We start from the raw sequence: 15,171 nt of genomic DNA, 5'->3' as shown, positions 1-15,171 counted from the left end.
AGTGAGATAGTGTACACGGACTCAGTATCTGTTCAGAAATCTGATGGCGGAGGGGAAGAAGCTGTCCTTTACCTCCTCCTTGATGGTAGCAATGAAAAGAGGATATGTCCTGGGTGATGGGTGTTCTTAAAGATGGATGCTAACTTTTTGAGGCATCACCTTTTGAAGGTGTACTCGATGCTGGGGAGGCTATTGTCTTTGATAGAGCTGGCTGAGTATGTAACTTTCTGCAGAATTTTTCCAATCCTGTGCAGTGGCCCCTCCAAACCAGACGGTGATGCAACCTGTTAGAATGCTCTCCACGGTACATCTATAGAAATTTGTTAACAGTCTTTGGTGACAAACCAAATCTCCTGAAACTCCTAATGGAATATAGCCACTGTCGTGGCTTCTTTGTATTGCATCAATACGTTAGGCTCAGGGTAGATCTTCAGAGATGTTGACACCCAGGAACTTGAAACTGCTGACCACTTTCACTACTGATCCCACGATGAGGTCTGGCATGTGTTCCCTTGACTTCCCATTCCTGAAATCCACGATCAATTCTTTGGTCTTACTGACACTGAGTGCAAGGTTATTGTTGGGACAGCGCTCAGCCAGCCGATCTATCTCGCTCCTGTACACCTCCTCATCACCATCTAAAATTCTTCCAACAATAGCTGCGTCATCGGCAAGTACGTAGATGGTGTTTGATCTGTGCCTAAACACACAGCCGCGAGTAGAAGAGTGGGCTAAGCACGCATCCTGGAGGTGTGCCAGAGTTGTTTGTCTGCGAGGAGAAGATGTTATTTCCGATCCGCACGGATTAAGGACTCCTGTGGTACAGGAGTTTTAAAACACACACTCATCATTTTAGGATCAGCTTCTTCCCCTCTGTCATCAGTTTTCTGAACGTCAATGAACCTATGAATGCAGCCTCTATTTTTATGCTCTATTTTTGCCCTTTTAATTTCATATTTCATATTATATACACACTGTGCAAAAGTCTTATGTGTGAGATATATATAAGACCTCTGCATGGTACTGTATTTATAAATAATTTATATCATTATGTACTGCACTGTACTGTTGCTGCAAAACAATGAATTTGACTACATAGGTCAACAATGATAAACCTGATTTTGTTCCTGCTGTTAACGGTGCAGCTTGTGGAGTGACCCTGGTTCAATCCTGAGCTCTGTACCAACCCTGCATAGACAGCAGCTTACTCCAAGTGACCATGGGGGATTTTTCCTGATCTGCTGGTTTCTTTCCACGTCCTAAAGATGGGCAAGTAGGTGGGTTGACTGATCACTGTAAATTGCTCCAGTGTGTCGGTGAGTGTTGTAATCTGGGAGGAGTCAATAGGAACAAGACGATTTATATAAATCAGTGCCTGGTTGTCATAGAGATGGTGGGTTGGAGGGCCGTTTCTGACAGATAAACTGAAACACTCAAAAACTACTTGTACTAAAAATCCACTGATACTGTGGAAGGTCCCCAACCCCTTCAAAGGAGAGCTTCTGAACAAAACTAGCCACCAAGCCATGCAAGAACAAGTGTGAATGTCGAACATGCAACTAAAAGCTCGGTGAAAGCGTGGGTGTCAAGGAATGAGAGATTTAATGAGGAGGGTCGGGGAGTTGCTTCCAGGGTTAGGGAATGGGGCGAATAACATCTCGGTCACCAATTAATGCGAACCCCTAGGTACATGAGTCTGCAAGACCCGAGTTTGAAGATGAGTGTTTGGGGTCCTCGAAGTTCAAAGTTCAAAATAAATTTATTTTCAACATACACGTCACCATAGACAACCCTGAGATTCACTTTCTTGTGAGCATTCACAGTAAATCGAAGAATCACAGTAGAATCAATGAACACTGCACCCAACAGGAAGGGCAAACAACCATTGTGCAAGACAACAAACTGTGCAAATACAAAAGAAACAAAAATAAGCAAAAACTATTGAGAACATGAGATGAAGAGTTCTTGAAAGTGAGTCCATATGTTGTGGGGACGGTTCAGTGATTGGGTGAGTGAAGTTGAGTGAAATTAAAGGCTTTGGTTCAAGAGCCTAATGGTTGAGGGGTAATAACAGTCCTGAACCTGGTGGTGTGGGTCATGAGGCTCTTGTACCTTCTTCCTGATGGCAGCAGAGAGAAGCGAGCATGACCTGGATGGCGTGAGTGCCTGATGGTGGAAGTTACTTCCCTGCGTCAGCGTTGTAAGTGGATGTGCTTAATGGGGAGGAGGGATTTTTCTGTGACGGACTGGGCCATATCCTCAACTTTTTCTAGGCTTTTCTGTAGAAGGGCATTGGTGTTTCAGTACCTGGCCATGATGCAACCAGTTAATACACACTCCACTACACAGCTATAGAATTCTGTCGAGGTTTTAGATGTCATACTGAATCTTCACAAACTTTGAGGAAAGTAGAGGCACTACTGTGCTTTCTTCAAAATGGCACTTACTTGCTGGACCTAGGACACTTCCTCTGAAATGATAACACCCAAGGAATGCTAACCTTCTCCACCGCTGAGAACTGGCTCATGGATCTCCAGTTTCCACCTCTGATGTCAATAATCAGCTCTTTGGTCTTGATGACATTGAATGAGATGTTGTTGCTTTGGCACCACTCAGCTAGATTTTCAATTTCCTCCCCTGATTAGTGACCACCTTTGATTCGCCTACGGCTATGGTGTCATCAACAAACTTAAATATGGCACTGGCGCTGTGCTTAGCCTCACAGTCATAAGTGTAAACTGAGTAGAACGCGAGCTACGCACACAGCCTTGTGGTACACCGGTGCTGATTGAGATTGAGGAGGAGATGTCAACTTTCCAAACTGTCTGGGGTCTGTAAGTGAGGAAATTGAGGATCCAGTTGTACAAGGAGGAATTGAGGCCTAGCACTTGAAGCTTATTGTTTAGTTTTGAGGGAATGATGGTGTTGTATGCTGAGCTGTGGTCAATGAAGAGCATCCTGATGCATGCATCTTCACTGTCCAGATGTTCCAGGGTTGAGTGAATAGCCGATGAAATGGCATCTGCTGCTGACCTGTTGTGATGGTAGGCAACTCATTCAGAGTCCTAATCCGTCATCATTAGCAAGTTCTGGGTCAATACCAAGGATCAAAGCCCAATCGATCGGAAGTCGAGGCTCAATGGGTCTGCAGGTCCTCTGGGGAAGTCGAAGGCATGAAGTGTGCTGGTACATGTTGGCTCGAAGACTGAAGATAGGCTACCCTGGGGTTAGAAGTGTAAGAGTGTGGATGCTGCAGAGAGGGCGGTAAGGGCCTTCTTTTGCTGTTGTTGTTCTCTTATTGTGTTCTGTTGCTGCTTGCGCACTCCGCAAATATGGTGAGTGTGTTTGGCTGGCGCCAGAATGCGTGGTGACATCCTTAGGTTGTGTTGGTTCTCAAACCAAATGGCTCCTTTCACTAGATACTTCATTGTGCACGTGATAAAGAAATCAATCTGAACCTGAGTGGAGGGGAATGGTGGTGCAGCCGTAGGGATGTACAAACTAGCCACGTACTACAGCTCATCGCCTGACTTCCAATAGCCCGTTAACATCTCTCAGGCCCATGTGGAACCTAATGAAGCCTGCTGGGATGAACACATCCACGGTGTGCACTGCACTCACACACTCTGACAACTCCAACAGCACCTTTTGAACCTTCAACCACCACCATCAAGGAGACAGACCTAGTGACCATCACATACAAATCCAAGCTTCTCACCACTTCAAAGCAAAAGAATACTGGACTCAGCCAGACAGGCAGCATCGGTAGAAGGAAATGGACAGACAGCTTTTTGGACCAAGAGCCTGAATCTGGACTGAAGGACAGAAAGCCAGTCTGACTGCCCATGGTCCTCCAAAGATAAAGTCCAATCTGCCAGCCAGTCCTTTCTTGCTCCACGTACCATCATCTGAACTCCCATGCATCTCTGTGCACCATTTGGATTTGCAAATGCATTGCTGGGTCCAAATAAGACCATAAGACACAAGAGTAGAATCAGGCCATTACTGCACTTTGACTGATCCATTATCCCTCTCCACCCCACACTCCTGCCCTCTCCCCGTTATCTTTGATATCCTGACAAGAACCTCTCAACCTCCACTTTGAATGTCCCTAAAGACTTGCCCTCCACAGGCATCTGTGGCAATTAATTCCACAGATTCACCACCCTCTGGCTAAAGAAATTCCTCATCTCTGTTCTATTCAAAGGCTATGTTCTCTAGTCTTAGACTTTCCCACTAGAGGAAACATCCTCTCCACATCAACCCAACAACCCCATGGAATCAGGTTTACCAGAAGAACTGCAGTGGTTTGAGTGGGCAGCTCACCACAGACAATTAGGAATGAATTGGAGTTGATTTATTATTGTCAAAATAAAACGGTGATACAGTGAAGAGCTTGTTCTGCATGCTGTTCAAACACATCAGTTCATTAGGCAGTGCCATAAACTCTGGCCTTGCAAAGTTCAAAGTACTGCACATTTGTTACCAAAGTAGGTGTACATTATACAACCTTGAGATTCACCTCCTTACAGGCAGCCACAGAACCAGGAACCCAAAAGGACCCATGAGAAAAAAAACCTGGCAAAACCCAATGTGCAGAGAGGGGGAAATCATGCAGACAATATAAGTAAGCAAAGAGCATTTAGAATAAAGTGAGTCCTCAGACACGAAGGCAGGAGCAGGCCCACAGCCTCGGCGCAGTGAAGCGCGGAGCCAACGTCATGGAGCAGTGAGCAAAAGCAGCCCTTTCGTCCCGACACCTTGCCTTTTCAATCCATCCGGCCCAGCATTTAAATCATCCAAACGTCAGCATCAAATACGCTCTGGGTCTGGGCTCCACTGCATCGATACGCTCTGGGCCTAGACCCCGCTGCCACATTTTGACCTGTAACCCGACCTTTCCAAATCGACCCAGTGCTTAGATCAATCTAACGATGCTCAAGGTTTAGGTGGACGGGCTCTGAAAATTATACCTCTCCTCCTATTCTCCTCTCCACCTCGAACGTGCCTCGACCGCTCTCTGATTCCATCTCGAACATACCTCGACCTCTCCCCGACTTGCACCTGCACGCTTCAACCCTCAACTCAGCCTCGCTTTTGCTTGCCTCTTCATTGATCACGGTGATCGTTGGCCATATTTTTTCTCTCAGTGAAGATAACCTCCCCAAACTGAATAAATTACACATCCCTCATCAAAGACGGACAAGGGTGCAAAGAGAAGTCAAGAGATGAAGGAGAATGGAGAGGGTGGGGAGGAGGGGTGGGAGGGAATTAAGGGGCACAGGAAGAAGAGAATGTGAGTAAAGGGGCAGATAAAAAGGGTGAACAAAGCAGCGTTTTATAAAATACTAACAATTTATAAATTAATCTTGGTTTCATGATAAGAAATGGGGGAGAGCTCATCACAACATCAGGTCCTGTGCGCTCTTCGCTCTGCCGCAGATTGCCAGGCAGCAGAAGCCACCTGATCACTGCCTTAATTTCCCTGGTGTTTCCTAGTCGCTCATCACCTGCTTCTTCTCAATGTCCCCAACCTATTCATCTTGGATGACCCCAAATCCATACACTGATGCTCCACCTCACGCACTCACCACAAATTATTCCAAAAGCATGTTTTACGTAGTTCTCTGCTCCACCACACTCAGAGGATATAATATTCTGTTCCCTCAAATAAAATTTCCCCTTAATTACACCTTTCAAGGCTCCAAAGTATCCAAATGCCTCCACTACACAAGGGGCTCCCTCCCTGGGGTCCTCAGTTAATGGTAAGGGCCCACTGCCTAAAAAGGTTAGGAACCCCTGCTCGACATACACCATCACTTGCTCCACGTCTGATCTCTCGACGCTTAGAATTGCCTTCTCGCTCTTAACTTCTTGACACGCATAAAGGAAAGCTCATTAAACACACAGCACTGCCAAGGTTACACAGAGTACAGGAGCTCTCTGGATTACAGAATGACCTGATTTTCCAAATCCAACTTTATGCCAATTGGCCCAGACATCTTTAAAGCATTTTTCAAGCTAATAAAAATAATAAAATTTTTCATGGCATTCATTAATGAGTGATACAGCACGTATCCCATTAGTTTAATTATGGGCAGTTAGAGTGATTATTCAATAAAATTTAAGAATTGTAGCAAGCGTATGAGGAGCAGAGCAATATGGGTTACTGTAGAAAATGGAGATTTGCATTTGTGATTTACGAGAAAATCGACGCAGGCAGTTTCCAGGACCGTATGCACCCTGTAAACAGCCTGTACAGTGACATAAGAAACTTAGACACTGGTACTGACCGGCTGGATAGAGTAAACACGGGGGTCAGAGCCTCCTACTCCTGGCGCCTTCTGATCTCTGCCTCATTCCTTGTGGAAATCCCAGAACCTTTCCAATTGTGCCAGGGTCACTCAGGGAGGGAGTAGAAGCAGAAGATGGAGGCAAAATATAATCAGCTGTAGACTTCCACTTGGCAGCGACTTTGCGAAAGACTCCAGGGGCAGGTTATGAGAACTGTCGGGCTTTCACAGCCATTCAAAGAAAGTTATTAACTTATTCCAAACTAAATAACAGCAGGGCAGTTTCTCAGTAACTGGAGCCAGGCACAGTTAGCCTTGAATTCAGTATTTACACCTTGACACTAAAGAAGAGGAAAGGACCAAAGAGTAAGAGAGAGACCTGAACTTACCTGTAATACCTGGACTGCAGGTAAGTGGAGCAGACGGCCTTCGACACATGGCTGGCTGAACCAAAGTCTATCACTTTGACTCGGTAGGGCTGCCGGACTGGATCCACCAGCATGATGTTCTCTGGCTTGAGATCGGCGTGAATCAGGCCCAGACTCTTGAGCTTCATCAGAGCCGTGGCCACCTGCTGCAGGATGGGCCGAATGTACTTGAGGGGCAGTGGGCTGAACTTGTTCTGCTTCAGGAAGTCGTACAAGTTCTGCTCCAGCATCTCGAAGACCAGGCAAGTGTGGTTCTTGTGCTGGAAACACTCGTAGGCCCGGACGAAGTTGTAATCGTCCGCACTCTCCGTGCTCAGCCGGGCCAGGATGCTCACCTCAATCTGGCCCTGCCGCGCATATGAAGGGTGGTTCTTCAGAATCTTGATGGCCACGATCTCATTGGTCCCCCTCTTCCAGCACTTGACCACTTGGCCAAAAGTCCCGCGGCCCAAGAACTCCAACACCTCGTACGTGTTGGTCATGGAGCACAGCACCTCGTGCTGCAGGAGCTGGTAGTCACCCTCGCTGTTGGAGCCGCTGTTCTTGGACGTGGCAGTGGAGGTGGTCGCCGTGGCAACAGTGGCTCCGCTGGTGGCGTTCTGAAGCATTGGCGGGTGCTCCTCGATGATCTGCACGCTGCTGGCGTCCTCGAGCTCCTCACTCTTCCGCTTCAGGCTGCATCGCTGGTAGGTGTCGAGGAGACTCACCGTGCTGCGGCGCGTCAGGTTCTGAGGGGCTCCCAGTGCCTGAGCGGAGACGGCCACTAACCCTGACGTGCTGTTGGCGGTCGTAAAGACAATGTGGCCAGCGCTGGCTGGGAATATCACCGCCTGCTCGTAGGAGAGGGTGGGGTTGGTAGCTTGGATAGAGGTGCTGACTGTCGGCTGTGCGATGGTCGAACTCTTGCTCTGGGTGTAGACCTTGCTGTGAGAACCATACCCAGTCATATCCCAGTTAGAGCCCGGCTCCACTTTCAGCTTCTTCACACTGCAGAAGGCACTTGACTGAATTGTGTGAGGGGAGAAGACTTCCACTTGCGAGCCCATACCTGCACAGACAAAACACAGTGGGAGCATAAGAAGCTGCAGACAGCAGTAACCCTAGCCCAATATACCACAGGCACATACCTCCCCCATCATCGGCAGTATTGATAGGAGGCACTGCCTCGAGAAGGCAACATCTGTCTTCAAAGGTCACCACCATCTGGGCCATGCCACAGACTCACAGCTACCATCAGGCATGAAGTGTAGACTCCTGAAGTCAAACACCACCAGGTTCAAGAACAACTGCTTCCCTTCAACCATTCAATTTCTGAACCAACCAGTCCAGCCCCAATCACTGACTTGGTATAGGTACACTATGATCACTTTGCACTGCAATGGACTTTGGACTTTCTTTGGTTCTAACTGTGTTTATTTTTTTTAAAGTTGCATATAATTTATGTTTTGCTTGTCGTTACTGCTTATATGATGCAATGTGCCCGGGATGCTGTCGCAAGTAAGGTTTTCGTTGCACTTGTGTATAGGGCAATGAACTCAACTACACCTCAAAGGCCGCTGACCCATAACCAGCCAGGTAGCATTTTATAGAGCATCACTGGCAATGACAGAGAAAAAAAATGCAGATAAATAATAACAAAAAATGCTAGAAACACTCAGCAGGTCAGGCAGCATCTGTGGAGAGAGAATCAGAGTTAAAATCCCCACAGCTAGACATTTCCTCTAGCTCAACCCAGGGTCATCTACTAGAGACCCCAGCCTTGGAATCACACAGTCGTTGCCATTTTTGTTGTTATTTGTGTTTCTTGGTTCTTATTTGTTCAGAGAGTAGATCGATTAAGTTTTATTCAAATTTCAATGGTACATTGACAGGTAAATACAGATGGCTACGGACAAGGTAAAATTCATTTCTTTTAATGTCAATGGGCTATTAAATCCAATCAAACGTAAGAGAATTTTATCCAATTTGGAACAATTTGATTCATACTGGGAGAAATGGTTTAACTACATAATGCCTCATAGGCCTGATTTTATTCTCACAAATCAATGAATCTGTTGTAAAAAAAAAATCACTCCCTACTTGTACTTAGTTCTTTCCTTTTACTTGTTTTTTCTTTCCACTCTTTTCTATGAGAGTATACCTCAGATAAATACTTTGTGGAGATTTTGTGATATATATGATTATATGATATATATGTACAATGTCTGAAATACATCTTATGGAAATGTTTGTTTGATGATGAACTTCAATAAAAAAAAATTACAAAAAATAAAATCTCAATTTGAGGACACTTTGTCCACCAATGTTGTTCATCCAATAGATGAAGAAGCATTCTAAAGGGAAGCTGAGGCAACTGTGGCTGACAAGGGAAGACAAAGACAGTATAAGAGCAAAAGAGGCCATATAAAATAGCAAAAATTAGTGGGAAGGTTGAGGACAGGGAAGCTTTTAAAAAGCAACAGAAGGCAACTAAAACTGTCATGGAGAGAAAAGATGAAATATGAAGATAAGGGAGGATACAAGAAGATTTTTCAGATATATATAAGGAATAAAAGAGAGACGGAAGTGGATATTGGATCATCGGAAAATGTTGTTGGACAGGAAGTGATGGGGGACAAAAAATGGCAGGGAATCTTAAGTATTTTGTGTCAGTCTTCACTGTGAATGAGCAGAATGCCAGAAATGCAAAAGCATCAAATGGCAGAAGTGAGTGTTGTTGCTATTACTAAGAAGAAGGTGTTTAGGAAGCTGACAAGTCTTAAAGTAGGTAAGTCACCTGGACCAGATTGACTACACCCCAGTGTCGTGAAAGAGGTAGCTGGAAAGATTGTGGAGGCATTAGTAATGATCTTTCAAGAATCACTAGATTCTGGAATGAGTCCTGAAGACTGAAACACTGTAAATGTCACTCCACTCTTTAAGAAGGGAAGGAGGCAGAAGAAAGAAAATTATATGCCAGTTAGCCAGATTTCAGCGGTTGGAGATGTTGGGAGTCTTTCACTAAGGATGAGGTTTCAGAGGTACTTAGTGGCATGTGACAAAATAGGCTGAAGTCAGCATGGATTTCTAACGAGGAAATCTTGTCTGACTAATCTGTTGGAATTCTTTAAGGAAATAACAGGCAGGATACCCAAAAGAGAGTTGGTTGATGCTGTTTATTTGGATTGTCAGAAAGCCTTAGACAAGGTGCTGTACGTGATGCTGCTTAACAAAATAAGAGCCTGTGGAATTAGGGGAAAGATACTAGAATGGATAAAAGATTAGCTGACTGGCAGGAGACAAAGGAAGCCTACTCTGGTTGACTGCTAGTGAATAGTGGTATCCTGTAGGGGTGTGTTGGGACCACTTCTTTTCATGTTGTACTGTATGTCAATGATTTGGATGAATGAATTAATGGCTTTGTGGGCAGGTTTGTGATAGGTGGCAGGGCAAGTAATTCTAAGGAAGCAGGGTGTCTGCAGAGAGATTAGACAGATTGGGAGAATGGGCAAAGAATTGGCACATGGAATATAATGTAGGGAAGTACATGGCCATCCATTTTGACATAAAGGCATGGACTACTTTGTAAATGGGGATAAAATACAAAAATCTGATGTGCAAAGGGACTTGGGAGTCCTTGTGAAGGATGCCCTAAATGTTAACTTGGAGGTTGAGTTGGTTGTGAGGATGCTAAATGCAATGTTAGCATTCATTTCGAGAGGACTAGAATACAAGGGCAGGGTGTAATTGGAAGGCTTTAGAAGGCACTGGTGAGGGATCACTTGGAGTGTTAAGAATAGTCTTGGGCCCCTTATCTAAGAAAGGATGCGCAGGCAATAGAGGGGGTGCAGAGATGGTTTGCAACCGCTATTGACATCAGTGGATCTGGGGTTGAGAGGGTAAACAGATTTAACATCTGTAGTTTAACATCCACATCACCGAGGATCTCATGTGGTCTGTATACACCAGCTGTGTGGTGAAAAAGGCACAACAGCGCCTCTTTCACCTCAGGCGGTTGAGAAAGTTTGGTATGGGCCCTCAAATCCTAAGAACTTTCTACAGGGGCACAATTGAGAGCATCTTGACTGGCTGTATCACTGCCTGGTATGGGAACTGTACCTCTCTCAATCGCAGCACTCTACAGAGAGTGACACCAACAGCTCAGTGCATCTGTAGTTGTGAACTTCCCATGATTCAGGATATTTATAAGGACAGGTGTGTAAAAAGGGCTCGTAGGATCATTGGGGACCCGAGTCACCCCAACCACAAACTGTTCCAGCAGCTACCATCTGGGAAATGGTACCGCAGCATACAAGCCTGGACCAACAGGATCCGGGACAGCTTCTTCCACCAGGCCATCAAACTGATTAATTCACGTTGATATGAGTGTCCTCTATATTACATTGACTGTTCTACTTATTATAAATTACTATAATTGCACATTCCACATTTAAATGGAGATGTAGCATAAAGATTTTTACTCATGTATGTGACGGATGTAAGAAATAAAGTCAATTCAATTCAATACAAGAATGATTCCAAGAATGAAAGGGTTAACCTATGAGGAGTGTTTGATAATTTTGAGCTAATGCTTGCTGGAGCTTAGAAGAATGAGTCCATAAGGTACGTAGGAGTTGATTTGGGTTATTTGGTTCATTGCGTCTGTTCTACCATTTCATCATGGCTGATCTAATTTTCCTCTCAGCCCCAAACTCCTGCCTTCTCCCCGTATCCCTTCACATCCTGATCAAACAAGAATCTATCAACTTTTGCCTTAAATATACAGTACGCAAAGAATTCCAGACTTGCCACTCTCTTCCTAAAGACATTCCTCATCGCCATTCTAAAAGGATACCCCTCTATTCTGAGGCTGTGTCCTCTGATCTTAGACTCTCCCCCCATAGGAAACATCCTCACCACATCTACTCTATCAAGACCGTTCACCATTCGATAGGTTTCAATGAGATCACCCCTCATTCTGAATTCTAGTGAATACAGGCCCACAGCCATCAAACGCTCTTCATATGACAAGCAATCTAATCCTGGAATCATTTTCATGAACCTCCTTTGAACCCTCTCCTGTTTCAGCATATACCTTCTAAACTAAGAGGCTCAAACCTGTTCATAATACTCCAAGTGAAGCCTCAACAGTGCTTTATAAAGTCTCAACATTAATTCACTGCTTTTAGATTCTAGTCGTCTTGAAATCAATGCTAACATTGCGTTTGCCTTCCTCATCACAGGCTCAACCTGCAAGTTAATATTTAGGGAATCCTGCACAAGGACTCCCAAAAGTCTTTGCACCTCAGATATTGGTATTTTCTCTCCATTTAGAAAATAGTCAATCCTTTAACTTCTTCTACCCAAGTGCCAACACTATATTCCATCTGCCATTTCTTTGCCCATTCTCCTAATCTAAGTCCTTCTGTAGCCTCTCTATTTCCACTAAACTACCTGCCCCTCTGCCTATCTTCAGATCGTCTGCAAGTTTGCAAACAAAGCCATCAATTCCATCATCCAAATCACTGACATACCCCGCAAAAGGAATCTGACCCAACACTGACACTGTGGAACACCACTAGTCACCGGCAGTCAGCCAGAAAAGGTTCACTTTATTCCCACCCTTTGCCTCCTGCCAATCAGCCACTGCTTTATCAATGCTAGAATCTTTCCTGTAATAGCATGGGCTCATAGTTTGTTAAGTAGCTCATGTGTGGCATCATGTCAAAGGCCTTCTGAAAATCCAAGTACACAACATCAACCAATTCTCCTTTTTCTATCCTGCTTGATATTTCTTCAAAGAATTCAAACAGATTTTCCCTTGAGGAAACCATGCTGACTATGGCCTACTTTATCATGTGCCTCAAAGTACCGAGTCCTCATCCTTAATAATCGACTCCAACATCTTCCCAACCACTGAGGTCAGACTTTCTTCTGCTTCTCTCCTTTCTTGAAGAGTGGAGTGACATTTGCAATTTTCCAGTCTTCCAGAACCATTCCAGAATCCAGTGATTCTTGAAAGATCATTAACTAATGCCTCCACAATCACTTCAGCCACCTCTTTCAGAACTTGGGTGTATACCAAGCCCAGGTGACTTGTCTACCTTAAGACCGTTCAGATTCCCCACTGAAGACTGATGTAAAATACTTAATCAGTTTGTCTGCCATTTCATTGTCCCAATACTACCTTTCCAGCATTGTTTTCCAGCAGTCCGATATCCACTCTCACCTCTCTTTTACACTTTATGTATCTGCCAGGGGTAAGATATGTTAAAGTGCCGGGGTTAGGACTGAGCTTAAGTTACCATTCAATGTATTTTAGTAAACTATTTAAGAACTTTTAAAAAACTATTTATTAATGCTTTTTGAGAGGGTGATTTTAGATGCATATCATATTATACTGAGTTATGTATTGTATGTAATTAGTTTTGCTACGTAAGTGTATGGGACATTGGAAAAAATGTTGAATTTCCCCATGGGGATGAATAAAGTATCTATCTATCTATCTTTAATATTATTGGCTGGCTTACTTTCATATTCCAGCTTTACCTCCTTAATGACTTTTTTTTTTAAAACCACCCCTAGCGGGGTGTTTCACACACCCACTACAGTGTGCATTAAAAAAAAACTTAATTCTGACATCCCTCAAACTTTCCTCCAATCACCTTAAAAGCATGCACCCACATATTAGTCATTTCTACCTTGGGAAAAAATTTCTAGCTATCCACTCAATTGATGTACCTTATCATCTTATACATCAGGTATTATTCCCCGAGGTCACACACCATCTTAACCCGGACATTTCAACTTTCGTTCCCATTGTCAATGGATTAAAGAGGGAGTGCACTGAAGATACTTCACACCGCCTTTTCACAACATATCCTATTTCTGAGCAGATGGGACCACCAAAGAATAAAGGGTGACCTCTTTGGAACACTCAAACTTAGAGGGTTCAGCTCAGCTCTTTGTTTGGGTGGAGAAACTGGAACCAGAGGCCAGACCTCCGGATAAGGGACCAGATGAAGTGCAGTCTCTTCACGACGCATATTAGGAATATGTGGAATTCTCTGCTGTGGAAGCTAATGAAGGCTCAGTCATATTGAAAAGAGAGATCCACAGATTTTAATCCTGGGATACAGTGAGAAGGTACAGTCGATACCTTCACTTTACATCATTTTAAAAATGACTTGCCCCTGGCAATCAGTCTGAAAAACCATTCTAGTTAGCCCCCCACTGTCAACTTATTACCTCAGTCACTGTACTGCCCAGTAGACACTTTGAACCACATTTTAATAATGTTATTTATATTGTAAATACATGCTGGTGTTTATGCATCCATGCACATTTTATTCCAAATCCTAATTTCTAACATTATTTTTATAAAACTCTTTACAATTGTGAATGTTGTTTTTGTTGTTATGTATTGCACCAACAAACCAGAAAAGATTCCTAATACATGCTAACAGATATGGAGAACATTTCTGATCCTCTTTGCAGATGTTCAATGACACCCATCAGGAATCACTGAGGAGCAGACCCTCTCACTGCAAGATCTCCACCACCTTGCCCAGTTGCATTCATATCTACTGTGATGAAGTGCTTTGAGATGGCAGTCATGGCCAGAATCAACTTCTGCCTAAGCTCCTGGACCCACTGTAATTTGCCTATTGCCACAATAGGTCCACTGCAGATGCAATCTCGCTGGTTCTCCTCCTGCTGTTTATTGATTACAGCTCAGATTTCAGCAGCATCACACCCTCAAGTACTAATCAACAAGCTCCCAAACCTAGGCTTCTGTACCTCCCTGTGCAACTGGATCCTTGACTTCTTCACTGGGACACCACAGTCGGTGCAGATTGGAAATAACATTCCCTCCTCAGTAAAGGCTGATTTATACTTGTGCGTACGGACTACGCTGTAGCCCTGATTTTCACTTCTGTGTTGCTCTACGCCGTAGCGAGCATGCGTCGGTGTGCGCCAAAACGCTAGTTGGCGATGGGGTTTCAACGCCACTGTGTTGAGTTTCTTTGTGAGAGACATGGATGAGGAAATGCATTTCAAACATTTTCACATGTTGGCAGGTAGATTTGACGATTTGGTTCATCTATTTCGGATTGGTGCACGCACAGCCTACAGACATGGCGGAGAAGAAGCATCTGGAAATGTGTAGGAGGAAATGCGATGCTACCAAGCGGACCAATCACAAGTGTTGCGTCTGCATCGCCGCAATGCATGAGCAACTTTTCTGGAGGGGTGCACGTCACCCTACGGTGTAGGGTACAGCGTAGGTAAGGCGTAGGGTACGCGATACCTATGGTGTAGATGTGACGCACAAGTATAAATCAGCCTTAACAATCAACACTGGAGGTCCTTAGATGCGTGTATAACCCACTGATCTACTCGTTCTACATCCATTACTGTGTGGATAGGTACAGCTCAAACACCATCTATTGTTATTGACACAACTATTA

At 44.4% G+C, this 15,171-nt stretch overlaps 1 protein-coding gene across 6 annotated transcripts in view; it reads right to left on the bottom strand.

Moving 5' to 3' along the window:
• Positions 1-15,171, bottom strand: part of hipk2 (homeodomain interacting protein kinase 2) — a 253,549-nt gene that overhangs the window by 168,506 nt on the left and 69,872 nt on the right. For 5 of the 6 annotated variants that reach the window (XM_073058964.1, XM_073058960.1, XM_073058963.1 and 2 more), the window contains one exon: positions 6,683-7,769. In XM_073058964.1, the coding sequence (XP_072915065.1) occupies positions 6,683-7,769 (1,087 nt within the window). Of the gene's footprint in view, positions 1-6,682; positions 7,770-7,848; positions 8,004-15,171 lie in introns of those variants that run through there. The other variant, XM_073058961.1, reaches the window with a different exon arrangement.

The sequence above is a fragment of the Hemitrygon akajei genome, chromosome 10, assembly GCF_048418815.1.
Source record: "Hemitrygon akajei chromosome 10, sHemAka1.3, whole genome shotgun sequence".
NCBI classification, from domain to species: domain Eukaryota; kingdom Metazoa; phylum Chordata; class Chondrichthyes; order Myliobatiformes; family Dasyatidae; genus Hemitrygon; species Hemitrygon akajei.
The sequence above is the reverse complement of the archived record's forward strand: the minus strand, read 5'-3'. Positions and strand labels throughout refer to the sequence as shown.